The sequence below is a fragment of the Leishmania panamensis genome (assembly GCF_000755165.1).
Source record: "Leishmania panamensis strain MHOM/PA/94/PSC-1 chromosome 22 sequence".
NCBI lineage: Eukaryota > Euglenozoa > Kinetoplastea > Trypanosomatida > Trypanosomatidae > Leishmania > Leishmania panamensis.
This window is the reverse complement of record NC_025868.1, coordinates 399,850-418,034: the sequence shown is the minus strand read 5'-3', so window position 1 is coordinate 418,034 and position 18,185 is coordinate 399,850. Positions and strand designations below refer to the sequence as shown.

Genomic DNA, 18,185 nt, shown 5'->3' with positions numbered 1-18,185 from the left:
AGCAGTCACGGTCCTCGGCCGGTGTATCTCCTCTCTCTCTCCCCGCTTGGTCTCTTTTCTCTCCTTGGAAGTGCCTGCGCTTTTTCGGTCCAGCGCGAGGGGGTGGTGGGGAGGAGGGGCAGGGGGAGGCGAAAGAGAAGCTGCTGTGTGTGTGTGTGCGTGCGAACCGTGTTACTTTACCTCAGCGATCCAGCAGCCGATTAGTGGGTAGAGGGATATTGATGAACGTACGTGTCCGTCTGCAGGGCGGGCCTGTGTATTTGAGGGAGAGAGGGGAGGGGAAAAGTGAAGGGGTCCCACCAGCACACGAGCGTAGCAGCGGCGACAGTCCTTGGGTGTCTACACGTGTGTGTGTGTGTGTGTGTGTGCGTGTGTTTGATTTCCCCACCCCCGCAGCCGATAATCGCAGAAAAAAAAGTAGCCAAACAAGCCATAGAGACGTAAGGGTGAAGGGTGGGCGGTGGACAGAGAAGAGGGGGATAAGGGAAGGCACTGGGGATCGTGCGTCTATGTGTGTGCAGAGAACGTCTCACGTACCGAACAGCGACGCACGCATACGCATGCATCACAGGCGAGGATACACCCGCTTCTTGCCGTGGAGGGGATGGCAATGACGAGGGGGGCAGTAAGAAGAGAGCGAGCGAGCGAGGGATTCAGGTGGAAGGCGAAAGAGGGTGGGGGGCGGGTGGGTGGGTAGTGTATGCGTGTGAGGAATTGGAAACATCAATGCACACATGCAAGAGGGAAGGGAAGACACACACACACACACACGCCTACGCAGGTAGAGAGAGAGGGTGCCAAGGAGGCCGAAGGCGAGAGCAATAACAAGGGGTCTGCAGGGTGTATGGATCTAAGCACGCCTCCGTGGCGTCTCTCTGTGCGACTCGCGTTCGTGATGGCGCCCCTCTCTACACTAGTGTTGCTGCTGCGCTGAAGGAGGCTGTTGCTGTCGTTGAGGCCTGTCGCGCTCCAGCAGCACTACACTCGACAGGATTGGCATGCGACACAGGCAGCAGTCTGGCAGCAACTCTGCACACGTTTCACATACCGCGTAGTGGCCGCAGGGAATAAAGATGACCGCCGCTTCGGTACTGAGGCACCGCCAGCACATGTGCACCTCTTGCCGCCGCATGCCTGGCCGAAGCGGCGCAGAGCCGGCGAGGGAGTAGGACAGGCTGCCGAAGTTGCTTGTCGAGACGGCGCGGCGGCGGTGATACGATCGACGATGCTGCTGACGCGCTGCAGCTTTATGCTGGCCCTGGGTAGCCTCCAGGGCGACGTCGCGCGTGTTGAAAGAGGGGCCCGACGCGAGCGAGAGGTGGGCTACAGACGAAGAGGAGAGAGAGCCGTCTGTCTGAACATCCTCGCCACTGTCGGAGAGCGATGTGGGCGAACCATCGCCACCATCGCCTTCCTCGCGAGATGTGGGAGGCCACATGACGCGCTCCTCGCGGTACTGCAGGAAAGTGCGGTCCACAACCTCTGTGATGGCATAGAGGTCATCGCCTATGCGCACGTAGGTGAGGGAGACGTCAACTGGGACGCCATCAGGAAAGCACGCCGAATCGCGCAGCACGTTCATCAGCTTGTTTGCCACCCCGACCTTGTCCTCTTCGCCTCGCCCATCCTCGGTGGCCTTGAAACACAGGGGTTTCAACTCTGCTTCATTCGCGCGCACGCCGCTGGAAGAGGCTGGCGCTGATCCTGCTCGCGCAATGTCACCGTCAACGTTCTCGCTGTTGGTGAGGTGTGCTGCACCATCGCTGCTGCTGCGCCGTTCAAGTTTTTCAACATACACGGTCGTAGCGGTGCGCACGACACCATCATCTGTAGCACCAGAGCCAGCGGCACCGTGCCCAAAGCCGCCCCATCCGCCCCCTGCTGCTGTGGCACTTCCTCTGTTGCCACTGCCGCATTCTCGATAATCGTAGACACTGTCCGAAGACCCGGTGAGCAAGAGCAACGACGGTGGCCTGTCACGCACACTCATAAGTGGCGAGGCCGAATCAGCATCAGTAAAAGCAGCAGCGCTGGGTGTTGCCGTGCCATCGTGCCGACCACCATACCCAGGGCTCTTCATGCTCTCCGCTTCAGCAAGAGGTGCAGTCTCGGAGGAGCCGCTTGGGGGTGACAGGGCGTGGCACTGGTATGTCGGCGACACGGTTACAGGGTCGTAGTGAAGGTGGCTCCCGCTGTTGGCGAAGACATCCGGGGCTATGACTGAAAAGGACTCCCGCGGCAGAAGCGGCGTGACGTTCTCCGAGAGACACGAGTGGCAAAAACTGCTGTTGCTGGGCGCAGCCGTGCTTGCCTGCGACAGAGCACGACGACTATGCCAGCTTCCCCCCATCAATGTGCCGGTGGACCGCTGCTGTGGCGGCATTTGCGGGTACAGTTCGCTGTTACCTTTGCTGCTCAGGAGCTCGTGACTGTCGTAGCTGCTATGCGTGTGCCGTTCACTTGCTTCTGCAACCGCCAGGCTCCACCTTCCGTGGTGGCTAGCGGCCTCAACGCTTCGGCGGTCCGATGCGTCGACCGCATCATACGTGCCGCTCTGGTTCGTGAGCGATGCAGCGACTTCTGCGGCTCGCACCAGCGCCTGCGCGACCTCCTCGGCGGTGGCCGTGTAAATGAGCGTCACACAGATGTTGGGCTGCGGTGATTGTTTGACGTGAGGAGGCGGTGGCGACGCATGCTGCCCGGCCTGCTGTACGTCCCCGGCAGAAACAGGGGCTGGCGCGGCAACTTCGGGCCCGCTCAATGCCCAGTCCGGGACCAATAGCCGCCCTCGCTCACCGCTGTGTAGATGCTCGAGCAACCGCTGCCGCTGCTGCTGCTGCTGCTGCACCAGCGCCGCAGGCAACGTCGGAGGCGCCGTAAAGAACAGCACACCAACGGCAACGGGGATGTTGCCGGCCTTGCTAGCCGCCACTCGCCGACGCTGGATGCGTCTGTTCCAACGGTCCAGGTGGCGCTTTCGACGCCGCTCATGCTGACGTTGCCGCTGCTCCAGGGAAGTGCGGACGCTCGACTGCCCGTGGCCCCTTGACGACCGGGGGTGCTGCTGATGCCAGTGCCGCGAATGCGCATGACGTGGGAGCGACGCTTTGCCGGAATGCTTCGCAGGTCCGTCACTCGTTGAAGAACGGCCGAGTTGGTAGTTCACAGCTGCAGTGCTCTTCGGCTTCTGCGGCTGCGTCCCGCGTTCGCTGGATGGTGAGCTGTGCCTCGCGTCCGCCGCGGCTTCTCTGGCGCCGACCATGCCGTCGCTATCGCTAGAGGCTCCGCTGCTGCTGTCACCCATCGAACTCTCGGCACCGTCAGCGTCATCACTGCCGCTTAGCATTGGCGGCTGCAGTGGTACATAAGGCGATATCTGACGGCTCAGTACATCAAGCGACAACTCCGCTACCTCCACTTGTCCCTCCAGAATGCGAGTGGCGCCCCGATTTAGCACCGCATCGACAGAGGCAGAGAGTAATGCGCGGCGGTGTGCCGCAGTACCACCGAAGGACGGTGGCACCGCCGCGCCAGTCGCGGCGGTGCCAGTGGTGTGCACGGGGGCAGCGAGGCGATGCTGCAGCTGCTGGAGCGGCGTCAACGCGTCCGCGTCACGGAGGAGGTACACTTGCTCCGGCAGTGTTACGCCAACGGCCGCGAGGTACTGTCGGACGTCGTGAGCCGGCACCGAATCGATGGCGACCGGGTGCGCCGGACGGGGCAGCGGAGACAGTGGTGCGTGAGTCACGTTGACGGTGGCTTCAGAGGCGGTAGCCCCGGCTGCTCGAGCGACAGCGTTATCCACTGCTGCTGATGCACCCTTCTTGGTCTTTCCGCTAGCTTTCGTAGGTGAGGATGCCGCGGGAAGAGGCAAGGCGGCTGTGCTTGCTGTGGGCGGCGTCACATCCAACACAGGACCCGCAACAGCCGCAGCGGTAGCGGCGACACCCACGCGCTTATGATCAGCTGCTGCTGGTTCTTCAGAGTGCGATGCCAAACGCCCTGGCTGAACAGCAGCGTCAGCGACCGTGTTGGTGGTGGTGGTGGCAGCAGCAGTGACACCGTAGTCAAGGGTGCCTCGGTTACCCGTTTGGAAGTTAGTGGCGATGATTGCTTCCCGTGGGAGCAGCTTAGCGACCTTGGCGACTGCTTTAGTCGGTGGGTGGCTGTACGTTGTGGAGATGTCCGTGTAAGCGGATGGGGGCAGCGGGGCCGTTGTGCCGGTCGCTCCTTGGCTCTGCAGTGGCGCCTTCCAGTCCTTTTCGCTAACACTCCACCGTCGCTCTGCGTGGCCAGTGTCGCCCCTGCTATCGCGGGCGCCATCGAGGCTGGGCAAAGAGAAGAGGGAACCATCAGAGGTACTCGTGGTCTCCACCGGCTTCCCCGAGTCTGGCGACATCGATGGCGACGGCTGTGTTTGAGCAACAATCTCGCCGTCTGACGTCGCGACGGCAGTTGCGGTGTTTGGAGACGTGAGGACGACCGGCACGTTGCTGCTTCTGCTATCCCGCAGCGTGCTCGCTGCTGGGAGTTCCCGTACTGAGTGAAGGCTGCTCTCGAGACTCTGCAGGCTGGAGAAGAAAGGGTCGTCGCGCTGATGTGCCGACGGCATCGTGACGGTGGTGGCGACGGTGTTGACGTGACTCGCTGCACTCAACATCGTCGCACGCGGCTGCTGATTAGCTGTGCCGGCGTCTCCAAAGACGCCATCGTGCATCTCTTCAAGGGCACCTATGGGCAAACCACCGCTGGAGGAGCTCATATCCTGCCATGGCGACTCCTTGACGCTGCGCAACGTAGCCGCGGCACTAGCGCTTGACGATTTCTCCTCCGCACGGTTGTGCAAAGGCACTGCACTGCTCGGGTGAGTGCTGTGGATAGCGTCGTTACTTCGGTCATGCTGCCCGAATGGCCGAGAAGTGCCTGCGAGCGTCCTGCGGCGCGTCCCGCGGGGCAACTCAGCCCCATTCTGCTGATCGAGCAGCTCAATGTGCCGCCGCCGCGCACACTGCTCGTCCCTTCGAGTGAAGAAACAAAGGAAGTTTTGTGTCCCTGCTGCGAAACAGCGCGTTGCGTCCAGCGTGAGGCTTCGAAGCAGCGTCGCGCGATCAGCTCCAATCACGTAGATAACACGCAAGTCCGTTGAGCGCGGTTGGAGCGACGGTGGAGACGCACTCGCGGCAATGCGCCACGGGGACTGTGTTGCAGCAGCGGCAGCGCTCGGCGGAGCTTCCTCGATGCTGCTCGGCACACGTTGTGGATGTTGTTGCTGGGGTCGCGACGAGGCGGCGGACTTGACGCGAGAAGTATTTTTCGGTACTGCCGCGCTGGGCATTGGCTTTTGCGCAGCTCCTGCAGCAGCAGTCACCTGCTGCACCTCGTCGCTGCTGGTGCTGACACCCCACGATCGCCGCAGCGTGCCCCCAGCACTCATCGAGAAATCGCGTTTGATGGCGTTCCAGTGCGGTAGCCCGTCTTCGTGCGGTGCTCGGGTCGCGGCAAGTTCAGCCGTCGTCGAGTAGGTGCTGCTGCTGATAAGTCTGGATGTTGTATTCTGCTGCAACGTGGAAGAGGACGAGGGGACAACGGCGCTGTTGCCGGTGCCTGCCGCGAGAGCAGCTCGCTTGTTGTTTTCCCGCAGCCGACTCGTACGCAGAAACTCCATTGCCGCGTTCACAGCGCTGGCGCTGCCGCTGTTGCCAGCACTCGCCGATGGTACGTCGAGCGGCACCACGTGCTCGGCGGACGAATCTGGAGGTGTGGTGATACTGAGCTCGGGAAGGAGGAGTTGCGCTGAGGCGAAGGCGGAGGAGTGAGCTTCCAGCGGTGGAAGAGGCAGAGCGGGCGGTGGCGGGTCGCTGGGGTGGCTATGGAGACTGGCGCCGTTGTTCCCGTGCTCGATGCGGATCCCCACCGGTGTGACCGTCGCTGACGAGGGTCGCGATGGAAGGGGGGAAAGGAGGCGTGTGCCTGTTGGTAATTGGCTGTCGGCCAAGCTGCTCGAGATCTGCGATGACAACGCTGCGAGGGTGCCAGAGGCGACGCTGTCGGAGTTGCCACGCTGATTGCCCGGGTCTCCAGGGAGACCAAACATGTTCTCACTGCTTTGAGCACCTAAATCTGAAGCGGACGCGCCTCTGGTTACCACGGGCGAGCACACCAGATTTGCGCTGTCGCTGTCCCCGCCTCCGTGTTGCTGACGCAAGCGTGCTTGGTGAGGGGAGGGCAAAGAGGAGGAGAGTGAGGTGGATCGGGCTGAATCCTGCCTCACCACGCCACGGCCGTCTGCCACCGACGATGATGCAGCACCATGAGTAATGTTAGCTGCGTCAACGCGTGATACGGCGACTGTCTGCAGTGGCGTCCACGTCGGCGGCTCGCTCGCACCACGACGCACAACAAATCTCTCAGCTGCGAAGCGAACGGTGCAAAGCAGCGATCGGTAGCGCGGCCGCAGCGTCTGCGCGAGCCGCACTCGCTCCACCAGCCCCTCAAGCACCTCGACGGCGCCGTCCGCGATTCCAGACGTCTCCCCTGCACGTTGGTGACGCTTGCTGCTGCCGTGTCGTGACTCATGCACGGGTGGTAGCAGTGGCGGCACCATGGAAATCAGTGGCGACTGCATTAGCGACGCTGATGAGTGGGTTTGGGGCACCCTCGGCAGATGCAGTATCGACTGCAAAGGCGGCAGTGGGGACACGGCGTGGTAAAGGTGGCTGTGGCCCGACACCGCTGACGACAAGTCTCCGCTTCGCCAACCTGTATCGTACTCGTCGCTATGATAATAAACGCTGGCCCCAAGCATCGGCATCCTCGGCGTGTGGCTGCACTGAGGAAGGCCCGCCGTGCCCGCGCCGACGCTGCGATGACTCTTTCCACTTCGAGTGCGGCCTCTGCGCTTCTTGTGCGACAGGGGGTCGCTTGCGCTGTTGCCACTTCCACCTGTGGTTCTCGGATCTTCCGCGGGCCTTCGCTTGCGGGACGTATCCTGATTGGTGCCAAGTCTGGTGCCACCGCCGCGGTTCCCCTCAGCACCGCCCTCCACATCCCCGTCCTTGACACCACCTTCAGCGTCGCTCATGTGTGCGAAGTCGAGGTAGCGCATAAGCATCGCAGAAATGCGCTGCGCACGCTTCGTGGACTTGCGGTCGCTCTGCGCGCCGTGGGAGATGGCGGCCTGCTCCGCCACGGCCATCTCCAGGAGGCGCTGATAGTACCGCGTGTAGGCACACTTGACATCATCAAAGTCCAGGTGCTCCAATGACGCGCGAGTAAGCCATGACCCAGCGGGCCAAGTGCCGTGGTTCGGCCAAGAAGCGGCCGGGGACGAGTAGCGCTGACGCGGCGACGGCACGACGGACGTGTTCGTCCGCATGTGACTTAGTGCGGCACGGGAGCATACATGCACCCGTGTCGCCATGAGTTGCCGTGCAATAGCTACTTGTGTCTGCAGCCCTGCGCTGCTGGATAACAATCGATGAGGGCGCAAGGCTCGCGACGGCGCGGCCTCAGCGCGGATGGGAGAGGCTGGTAAGAGCTGGTACTTCTTGAGTTGAAGACTCACCGTCGGCTGCCGCTTTGTTACGCTGCTGCCGTTTCCATGCCCGTTGCCCGTGTCACTGCTGATGCCTGAGCCACGTGATGCAGCAGGCAGCAGCTCCAGCGGCAGGTGGAGGCCTAGTACTAAGCATCGACCTTCCAGCTGTGGTGTCCACCACGCTGGGTCAGGCGAGGAGGTCAAATCTGAGCCATCAACGGCCGAGCGTGTGGAGTCCACAATAACCGCTGCCACTGATCCCTGTTGTTGCTGCTGCTCCTGCTGGTACGGCACGTTCTCTCGATCAGCGACGTCGCCAGCCCACTTGCGTTTCTTCTCTTTGGTCGCCTTGCTGGCTCTGCCCCGGGTGCCGTTGGCGAGGGTGTGGAGAGGTGACTGACGCAGGTTTGCGTTAGGCGTCAACGTGGACGGCGGTGACAACGGCGCGCTGGTGACGCTGTGGCCGCCTGTCAACGTTGGCACTGACGGGGCACCGTCCGCGCCAACGTACTCCATGGGCCCCTCTGCCCGCGTGTGATGACCACGCGTCATCGTCGCCGGCGGCAGTTCGCCACGCTGGATCGCATCAGATGCCACAAACTGCGGCACGGCCATCTCGTGAAACAGCCGCGTTAGCAGCGGCACGAAGGGTATGACGAAGACATATTTTCTGTGTTGCGTGTAGGCCACGAGCATGAGGCGGAGCTCCGCCGCCTGCACTACATGGGCTATGACCCACAGCCCCAAGAGGACGACGCACGTCAGGCAGAAGGTGTTGAGTAACGCATCGAATCCCATCCCTGTTGGCTGTGCGCGTCGGTAGGCATGTTCCACTCACTTCACTCGTTTTCTACTGCTGGTCTCTGTAGGCGTATCGCTTATATGCCGCCTCTCGAGCTTTCCGCTCCCTGCTGAGAAGGGGGGGGGTACTCACACGCGCAGGCTATGGAGACAGACGTACTAAGTCGCGGTAGGGCAAGAGGAGGACGCGCTTCCTCTTTCCTGCTCGCTCTCGCACACTCTTTGCCCTTCGCGTTGATAGTGGGGAGTGGAGAACCAGAAAGGGTAGGGAGAGGAGAGCGGCACGACGGGTGTGTGGGTGTGGGAGGCGGAACGCGAGAGGGGAGATGACGAGTAGCACAGCGAGTAGGGAAAAAGAAGCAAGAGCACCAGCAAAAGGGGCAGCGGACACACAGACAGTGAGATGCAACCGAAGAGAGGCGAAAGAGAGAGAGAGACAAGCAAAAATGCACACACCCACACACACACACCGCGCGTGCAGGTGGCACAGTGTGAAGCGCGTGTGCTGACGCGCACTCCGTGTAGGTGTGCTCGTTGCTCCGTGCGAGGTACTAGGGCAAGGCACGAAGTGCAACTAAGAGGCTCGCAGGCGCAGAGGACAGATAGAAGATAAGGTAAGGGAGTAGGAGAAGGGGCAGGAGGAGGAGGAATCAGAGGGTCGAGTATACGCAGTTCAATCAAAGTGCCTGCGCTGAATCGGTACTTGCGTGCTGCTTTGTCAGAGCAGTGGGGGGACACGGGAGAAGAAACTTGACCGTTAAAGACGCACACCGCACAGGGAAACAATAAGAAGAGAAAGGAGCCCGCAGAGAAGTCCCTACAGAAGAGAGGGAGAGTGCGAGCAAAGCGAGCCGCGCACACCATCACAATTGAGAGGGAGAAAGAGCTGAACGTGACGACTCTGTGGCGTCGCACAGTGCGCGCACGCGTGCACCGATCACAGCTCATCCGTGCTTGACCGTTGCACCTTTGTCTTTTCTCTGCTCTGCTCTCTCTTTGAACGTACACGCTAATCACAGCCTTTCACCGCACCACAGCCGCCGAGCAGAGAAAATCCACATGCCACGGCGCAGACGCACTTCCTCTCTCTCTCTACATGCATATTCTGTGGAAAATGAGGAGAAGGAGGAGTACAATGAGTGGAATCGCCAAGTGAGTCAGAGCACACGGGGCCCGCAGCTACACAGAGGAAGAGGCCCAGAGAGTTAGGGGTAAAGGGTAACAGTAGAGGCAGCAAGAGCGAAACAAAAAGGGATGACGCACCGCAGAAAAGCGACGAAGGAGGGAAGGGGACAGCGCTTGTGCGCGTGCGTCTCTCGAGTACGAGGGCACCTCGATCACGTGGAGCACAAAGAGGAGTGGCGGCAGCATCTCCTCGAATGGCTACACACCACGACGTCAAAAAATACGCAACACAACCGACAGGGTTGAATGTGACAGGCGTAGGGAGCAGCGGTACAGCTGCTGAGGAGATGGCAGTGGTGGGTTGCTGAAAGATGAAGAAAAATGCGGAGAGAGGGGACACTAAGGCTGCGTCGCCGCACAAACTAAAACAGGCGCACAGAGAGGTGTGTGCGTTCGCACGCAAGGGAGGGGGGCGATTACTACCACAAGCGACGGCAGTACAATCCACGAAAAGCTCACGGCTACATGAAGATACAGCACCTCGAGCTCACGGCATCACGCTGCGCTGGCTCCGCCAGCACCATGGCGGGCACTGTTGACGGTGTGCGCGTAGCGTTCTCGAAGGCGGTGAGAGTCAGATCTAGCAGCTGTTTGAGCGTCGGTGGCGCATTCTGCCGCGTTCTAGCTGCCTCCGCCTTGACCAATATTTCCGCCACCAGCACGTTGAGGTCTTGGTGCATGGCCGCTAGCTCCCTTTCGATTCTGGAGGCGTTCCGCATGTCCAGTGCGACCCCTAAGTCTCGAAACTGCAATGCCTGCTCCGCGCGCTGACGCCGCCGACGCTCCTGCCGCAGCGCCGCGATCGCGTCGTCTGGGTAGTCGACAAAGTGAGCCGCTTCTTCGCGCGACATGGTCGCCGATGCAGGATTGCGCAGCGATGCAGTTAAGTGATGGCGGTTGTGGCTCGAGCCAAGGGAGGCTTGGTGCATCTCGCCCTCAGCTGCCAAGCTACCCGCGAGGGAGGAAGAAGCGGCAGTGTAGAGCTGGTATGTGGGGACACCAGAATTCGGGGTGTGCAGGCCGACGCCACTGTCCTCGTCTTCGACGCCGTCGTCGCAGTCGTCAGGGGCGGAGAGCGCCGAACAAACGCCGTCATCCGTCACGTCTTCGGTGCGGAGCGTGCCGAAGGCCACTGTTGCCGCGGCCATGTCCTTCTGTCCGGCCAGCGTGCCATGCGGTGCCGTTATGACAGCGGTAGTTAGAGGCATGACGTCATGCCTGCGGTTGTACGTGTTGGAGCTGCCGCCGCACTTGCTAGGCTGCCTCAGCCCTAGCGAGCCAGACCCTATGATCTCCCCGGCAATGCTGCCACCGTTGCTGCTAAGGTGTTGGAATTCGATTGCGTGCCGCTGGAGGGAAATGCCCCTCTGCGTCGTCCCCAGCGGCGGTGGTGGCACGTACAGGGGGCGCAGCAGCGGGTGCGAGATGGTCTCAACACCCCTGCCCTCGTTGCGGCTGTTGACAGCTCTAGCGTCGCCGGCGGGGTCTGCGGCGGTGGCCTGTGGGGTTGGTGGCGCCTTCGAATCGGGGACACCCCCGCCGCACACGCGCTCCTCTTCGATTCGTGTCGTGAGTGCAAACCAGTGCCGCAGCACTGCATCCGAAAAGTGCATGGCGCTTCCGACAAGCTGAGCGCGACCACCGAGCTCGATGGGGATGTTGCGGGCGTCCATGTACCGCGGCAGGTCGTCCCTCTCGATCATCTGCACCGACTCCCGCACATCCGCGGAGCTGCTGCTGAGGCATGCCTTGATGGCGGTGCGTACTTCAAAGGAGGCCCCGAGGACCAGAGCGGCGCCGAGCATCAGCGGGTAGTACTTGGGGAGCATTCCAAGAAGGATGCTGAGGTTATTAAGGAAGGACGCCTGTAACGCCCATGACCCCCCTTCCTCATTGATGAGCAGCGTGAACTGCTGGAGGTGACTGACGGCCTCCTCTATCTCGGCCACTGCCTGCGCTGCGGCAGTCGTTCCGCCTCCGTTGTTTTCGCGGCTGCCATTGACAAATGAGTTCGCTGCCGCGGTGGAATTGGCGCACTGGCGACGGCGCTGCTGCTGCTCCGCCGCATCTTCGTTGTTCTTCAGCAGACACTGAGCTTGCATGAACTCAGAAATAATTACGAGTATCCGCTGTGCCTCGTCCAGTTCTAGCGTGGGCAGTGTGAAGGCGGCTACGTTGATGTACAGCACCGGTCGGCCCTCAAGGTCGCGGTTCAGCAGATAAAAGGCCCCACTGCGCAGCGCCGCGACAGTGATGGGAGTGATACTGATCATCGGGAGTGTCTGCTCAAAGGCGCGACGGCGGCGCAGCTTCGCCACAGCATCATCGATGTTGAGACCCTTGGAGCGCAGGTAGCGTAACAGATATGCATTCACCGTCGCCATGGACAACCCATACATGTCGTACACATTGCGGGCAACTTCTTCTTCCTCCGAAGACTTGAGCACTGTTGCCGTCGTCGCTGCCGACGCATGGGCGGCGGCTGAGGACAATACGGCTGTGGTGACCGAGAGACCAAGTCGTCGCTTCATCTCCGCTAAGATGACCGCCTCGCGGTGAATCTCCTTGAAATGCTGCTGCTCAGTGTTCATTGTTGACCTCTCAGCTATCCAGAGGTGTGGGCAGGAGGTACGTGAGAGGCAGAATGCAGGTGGAAGCAGGAAGTTGCGGATAGCTTTTATGTACTGTGCATGTGTGTGTGTGTGCCAACCGACTGGGTGAGCTTCTACGCTGGCTTTTTTGAGTGCTGGGGTGAAGGATGGGGGGGGGGAGGGGGTGAGTGGAGACTCTCTACGAGCCCTAGAGGAGAAGAGGCAATCCACTGTTCACAGACAGCACGACGCTCGCCTGCACAGGTCAGGAAGCAAAGCAAAAACGCACGAAGCGCAAAAGAAAACGCGAGCCCACCGGCAAGCGACAAGAGTCCCGGCCACTAGATGATGAAGCCGACCGAAAGGAGAGAACGAGAGAGTACTGGGGCGTGGGGCTGGGTGGGCTGTCTTTCGGAGAAGGAACGAGGTGCACACGTGCTGTGCCGGCGTGTGTGTGCAGTTGTTGTGGAGAGTAGGGCAGGGTATAGATAGAGAAGCTGTGTGAGGAGCGATGATGTGGCGTTACTGTGAACGCTGGAGAGGAGCGAGATACATATATTGTCTCATTACACTCGCCCAAGCCAACAAGGGAAGAACGGTGAGAGGGAGAGAGGGGAAGAGTGTGCTCGTCACTGAGAGGGAGAGGAATCAGTGAATGAATAAAGAGAGGGGGTGGGGGGGGCGACACCATCATCATCATCATCTCGAAGGTGCGGGTGATGTGGCAGTGCATGGCCTTCGCTTTATCGCTGCGATTGACCGCGGTACCTTTGCTCGCGCAGGAGCCCAGCAGAGGCTGATATACACAAGCAGCTACATAAGGAAAGGCACTGTGCAAGAGGAAGGAGAGGGGGAGGGGTGGAGGGACGTGTGGCGGAAAAGCGCAGCTCAGCTTTGCAGAATAAAAGATGCCCAGAAAGTAACGCATGTGCGCGTGTATGTGCGAACTCCCCCGCCCTTCCGCTTGACTTGTACCGTTTTCCCTCAGCTTCCGAGAACTGAGGCTGAGAGTCGATCGTCACGTCCGCCACTGCCGCCCTCGCCTACACCTTCGCAGGCCCCGTTCTCCGTCCCCCCTCCCCCTTTCCATGCCTGCCTCTGTAGCCTCATCGCCCCAACCCTCACGCGTTGTTATTATTCTCCGACATGTAGCTACGCATCTGTGCGCATGACGTTCCTGTTGGCGCTCACCGCCGAGTCCATCGAAGGTCAATCACGCGCCAATCACAATGCGTGGAGGTTACACGCACATACACACACACACACCCACGGGCCGACAGGAGGCAAAGGAAAGAAATGCACCCGAGGCCACTGCCTCATGAATGGGTCCTGGTGCGCCTACCGAGCACACACGTGAGTCCGCCACGCCACAGTGTGGCGGCGTGGATCTGCAATCCACGTTCTGCTCTCTCGTCCTACTTCACGAGCAGGTTATAGAGATGCCGAGTTGTGTAGTACCCCGTGCAGCCGAGTCCCACCCAGCTGCTGTACCCGCACCACTTGAGCCGTTTGTGCACCTTAAACTGCTGGAAAGAGGCCAGCATCCACACCCACGACGCGACCGCCTGCGTTAAGAATACCTTGCGCTGCTGTTCTGCGAGCTTCTCCTTGTCTTGTGGGGCAGCCTTCATCCTCACTGATGACACCGTACCGGAGGCGGTGGACAGCGCCGGTGCCACTGCTGCTTTTCCTAGAGTCGATGTTGTCGTAGTATCGTCTTGCGGCTGATCGTGCAATACCAGCGCCTCAGCTTTGCTTGTTGCCGTTGCAATGCGAAGCGTGCTCTGCAGGGATTCATGCAGGTGCTTCCGCTCTGCCACGTCGACCAGGAAAGTCGTCCCAACCGTCCACATGGTGAGCAGCGTCAGGGCATTGCTTTGCCCTTGGATGTGCTGCAGCCCACTGAAGGTGTAGACAGCGCAGCTCAGCAGACCGTCCGCGTACATGTGACGCCTATTGGTCCCGAGGAAGCGGGTTGTATCCTGCGCTTCCGTGTCGTCGAGACGCTCACCGGCAACGAGGAGGTCGAGCTGCTCCGCCTCAGTCAACGGAGCTGGAGAATTCATTCGTCGCTTCTGGCGATGCTGGTGCTGAAGTTCACGCTCAGACGCTTCCGAGGTTGAGGAGCGAAGCCAGCCCAGCGTGTTCCGATGCACTTTCCCTTTCTTGCAGTTCTCCGCTACTGTGGTTGTGCTTGTGGTGCGGGACAACTACTGGCGAGTGGCTGCGCCAATGGAGTGTGCGAGGTAATTAGGGAGGAGGTGGTGGAAGTGAGCTCAAGAGCAATGTAGGGAGGTGAGGAGGAAGAGATTTGCTGGCGCTGATGGTGATGGAGAAAAATCAATTCAAGCATGCTTGAGTGGCATTTTAGCTCGCTTTGCTAACAGAGTCGGCAGCGCTCCTCAAGCGAAAGGAGCTGAGTTGGAGCGGAAGAGAGACAGGGGTGATGCGCTGGTGTATGAGGGCGAAGAGCATGATTCGCGCGGCGTCGTCTTGCAGTACTACTGTCGCCTGCACCCTCACCACAAGCTAGCATACACGCTCGCCCACGGTCCATGCACAACAGCTCTCTCAGTACCTCTATCATTACCTCCTGCCCACCCCCACCACACTCTCTGAGTGACTGTCCACGGCACTCATGAAGCCACCTATCTAGACCCTCCCCTCCCCCAACCGTCCTCAAGCCAAAGACGAGATGTAAGCTACACGCGCACATACATCTACGTGCATACAGTTCACTGCATCAGTACGCAGCACCAAGTCATCGCCCGTGTTGTTCACCGAAAAGGGAATCACAGATACTGAGCAAGCGAGAAAGAAAGAGAGAGAGAGAGCGAAGAGCAAAGTGCATGAGCGTCTATCATCTATGCCACCCCACAGGGAAGGGCGAGGCCGCTGTGTGTGTGTATTGGGGGGGGGTGTTGAGGGGTGGTGGGAAGAGGGTGATGCACATGTGTGCGAGACTGCTTCAAGTTTGCACACAGTACACGATGTATGGGAAACAAGCAAAATAATAAGGAAGGGAGAGCGAAACCCCAGTCTATCACGAAGACGTGAAGGGTCTGTGGGCGCACTTCAATGTCTTTGCTGTTGCTGCTGAAGATAGGCGCGCCAGCGCTGCATGTCTGTCTTCATACGCTCTCCCTCTACTGCCACCTCTAACCGGAGCTGCTCGAGTTCCAGCTGGCGCTGCCGCTGTTGTTGCACCTGCGCCTGGTTCGCCAACGACAACACTGTGCCAACGCCAGCCGGACTGGTATGGTAATACTGCGGCAGCTGGTAGGCTGTCAGCGGAGGTGAGGGTGCGAGGGATGACGCTGCGGCGGCAGGGGCCGCCGGAGCTGCCAGGGGAAGACTCGCCCGACGCACATGCGCGGCACCAGCCTCTGCTTCCTGATAAAGGAAGTCCACGTAGCGGCGCAGTCCGTCCGAGTAGCCAAGGTGAGGCATGCTCCCCGTCGTACTTGTTGCCGCCGTCATAGCGGTGGGCCGCGGCGACGACTGGAGTGCGGCTTCGCGCTCGAGTAGTACGTGCTGTAACACCTCTTGCGTGGCGCTCGTGCGGCCTTCTGCTGCCGCAGTTGCGGTGGGTGCTGGAGCAGAGGTGGCCAATGGTGGCGGAGCAGGCAATAGCACGGGTGCTACGCTAGCATCCGCGGGGGTCTGCAGAGAGGCATAGACGGACTCGACCGCAGGTGGGAGACGGCGCGCAGGCTGCTGCTGCTGCTGTGACGGTGGTGGTTTGTTCATGGTTGATTCACTTGCACCTTGAGGCGATGTCGTTGGCGTCGTTTCTCTTGATGACGTGGAAGAGGAGGGGGTAGAGCTTCCGTTCTGGTGTTGCTGTCGTGAGTCTCTGTTGCCTCGGGTGTAGCCCAGGGAGGCCTGCAGGCCACTATTGAGCGCCAGAAGCGTGTCTCGGTCGTGGCGTAGCGCTGTGCTGCGTGCCTCTTCCTCCGCTAGCTGCTGAAGCACGACGTTATAATGCAGAGCGCGGTGCTGCACCTCCTGCTCGAGCTGCCAGACGTACTTATCAGCCTTCTCCAGCAGCATCTGCCTCTCCTTGTCTATTGAGGAGTTGGTAGGCGCAGTAGTGGGCCCCGACGTTAGCGGTGGACCTGCAGCCACCGGTGGGGTTGCAGGCACAGACGCACTCGGCGGCGGAGCGACTACCAGTAGTGGCGACCGCACAAGCGGGCCAGCACCTGCCGGTGGTGGTGGTGGAACGGACGCGGCTGGTGGTGGTGGTGGAACGGACGCGGCTGGTGGTGGTGGTGGAACGGACGCGGCTGGTGGCGGTGGTGGAACGGACGCGGCTGGTGGCGGTGGTGGAAGAGACGCGGCTGGTGGCGGAGTTGAGGGAGGCGAGGCAACCGCCGCTGTGTACTTTGCTGGTCCTGGTGCAGTTGCTGGTGCAGGAGCCCCCGTCTGGTCACATCCGCAATGAACGAAGATGTGCAGCGGCTGCTGTTGTTGCTGTGCCGACTCCGCGAGCGGTGTCGGAGGGGTGCGGTACTTGGCCATGATGCGTTCCAGCACGTCCTGGTCACGAAACGGAGACGCGACCGGTGAAGTGTTGGCAGGCATTGCGAGGAGCGGAATGGCGCTTGGCAGACGAGCCGTTGTTGCAGTGGAGGGCTTGGGCGGGCCAGGTGAAGAAGGACCGGGGACGGCTGAGTCATTACGGTGCCTTCTGCTGCTGCTACTGGCATGCCGCTTGCGATGACGGCTATGGTGTCGGCGGTGATTACGGTGCTGCTGTTCCTCCCTACTTGCGTAGGGTCTGTTAAGACAGTCACAGCGGCGACACATGCAGGCACCACACGCGCCTGGCGACCTTCCTGCAGCTGGTGTGCCTTCTCCGTCACTAGCTACGTGGACAAGGCGGCACATCTCTGGCAACTGCGCCGTTGCTGTTCGCCGCACCATGCCCAGCGCCGTGCAGCACGCCCCGGCGGTAATATCCACCTCACCCAAGTCTGCCACTCGTAAAACAGCCGCGTGCAGCTGTGGTGACCAAGCGGAAAAGGGTACGCCAGGGATCGCTGGTGCTGTCTGCGTTGTCGTCAGCTTTCGTGGAGAGGAAGAGAGTGGCGCAGGTGGAGTGGCACAGCGTTGGCAGTGGCGGTGTTGTGGTGACGACGCTGATGGGCCACTTGCACTGTGAGAATGAAATGAGGGGCCGGCATGCGATGGCTGCGCCGCTTCCGCGCGCAGCTGCATCCGGTGCTGCAGGCTCCGCAACGCTATCACGTTCGCATGGAAGTGGCTCTGCTGTGGCTGGTGATGCTGCCGCTGCTGCTGTTGCTGCGACAGCAGCGGCGGCGTGGCTGTGGTCGTTGTCTGCAACACCGTACGCATGTCTTACTCGCTCACACGATTCTTAGTAGTTCAGCTTCCTCGTTCCACTCGAGGTCAGCGTTACTGACACGATCCGGCAGGTGAAGAGGGCGGAAAGACACACTCCTGGGTAAATGTAAGCGTAGGTACGTGTACTCGCTCCAGAGCGAGCGAAGGGACGGTGTGTGTGTGTGTGTGGGGGGCCAAATGGAGTGAAGGCGCGTGACCATCGAGCCCGTGTAGAGAAACATGCAAAATAGTGATAGTAAAAGTGAGGAGAGTGTAGGCTGAAGCTACGGAGACCTCGAAAAGCGAACAGGGAGTGCCTGGTGGAGCAGATGGGCTGCCTATAAGGCGGTGGCCCCCACCTCACTCGATCAGCAAAGAAAAGGTGCCGGGCAGGCGAGGAGGAGGAGGAGGAGAGACCGGGCAGGGCAAATATGTGCACCCACACGAGAGAGAGAGAGCCAGCGGCCTCTTAGCTTGTTGCTTTCATCTGAACGGCATCCTTCTCTGTCGCGTTCACCTTTGCCTTAAGTGAACGGACGTTACACAGACAATGCACTGACGCACCCACATACACGTGCCCAGCATTCAGGTCCGCCCGCCCCCCCTCTTCTGGAGCCATGCTACCCGTCGCACAGCATCTTTGCGCACGGGTCACAAGCGACACGGATGCCACTGCGCGCGTGTCTTCCATGGCTACCATTGACTGAGATACAAATGCGAGG

General features: G+C 60.6%; 4 protein-coding genes across 4 annotated transcripts; all 4 read right to left on the bottom strand.

Annotated features, from left to right (window-relative positions):
* Nucleotides 1-913: 913 nt before the first annotated feature.
* Nucleotides 914-8,335, bottom strand: LPMP_221000 (hypothetical protein; the record flags this gene model as incomplete). The annotated part of the gene is made up of 1 exon (XM_010700798.1): nt 914-8,335. The coding sequence occupies one exon, from the start codon at nt 8,333-8,335 to the stop codon at nt 914-916; it is 7,422 nt and encodes a 2,473-aa protein (XP_010699100.1).
* A 1,649-nt stretch (nt 8,336-9,984) lies between these two features.
* LPMP_220990 (hypothetical protein) lies at nt 9,985-12,114 on the bottom strand (the record flags this gene model as incomplete). Its single annotated transcript, XM_010700797.1, has 1 exon — nt 9,985-12,114. One exon carries the CDS (start codon nt 12,112-12,114, stop codon nt 9,985-9,987), a length of 2,130 nt encoding a protein of 709 aa, XP_010699099.1.
* A 1,415-nt stretch (nt 12,115-13,529) lies between these two features.
* LPMP_220980 (hypothetical protein) lies at nt 13,530-14,180 on the bottom strand (the record flags this gene model as incomplete). The annotated part of the gene is made up of 1 exon (XM_010700796.1): nt 13,530-14,180. The coding sequence occupies one exon, from the start codon at nt 14,178-14,180 to the stop codon at nt 13,530-13,532; it is 651 nt and encodes a 216-aa protein (XP_010699098.1).
* Nucleotides 14,181-15,189: 1,009 nt separating this feature from the next.
* On the bottom strand, nt 15,190-17,475 carry LPMP_220970 (hypothetical protein; the record flags this gene model as incomplete). Its single annotated transcript, XM_010700795.1, has 1 exon — nt 15,190-17,475. The coding sequence occupies one exon, from the start codon at nt 17,473-17,475 to the stop codon at nt 15,190-15,192; it is 2,286 nt and encodes a 761-aa protein (XP_010699097.1).
* Between the last annotated feature and the right edge of the window lie 710 nt (nt 17,476-18,185).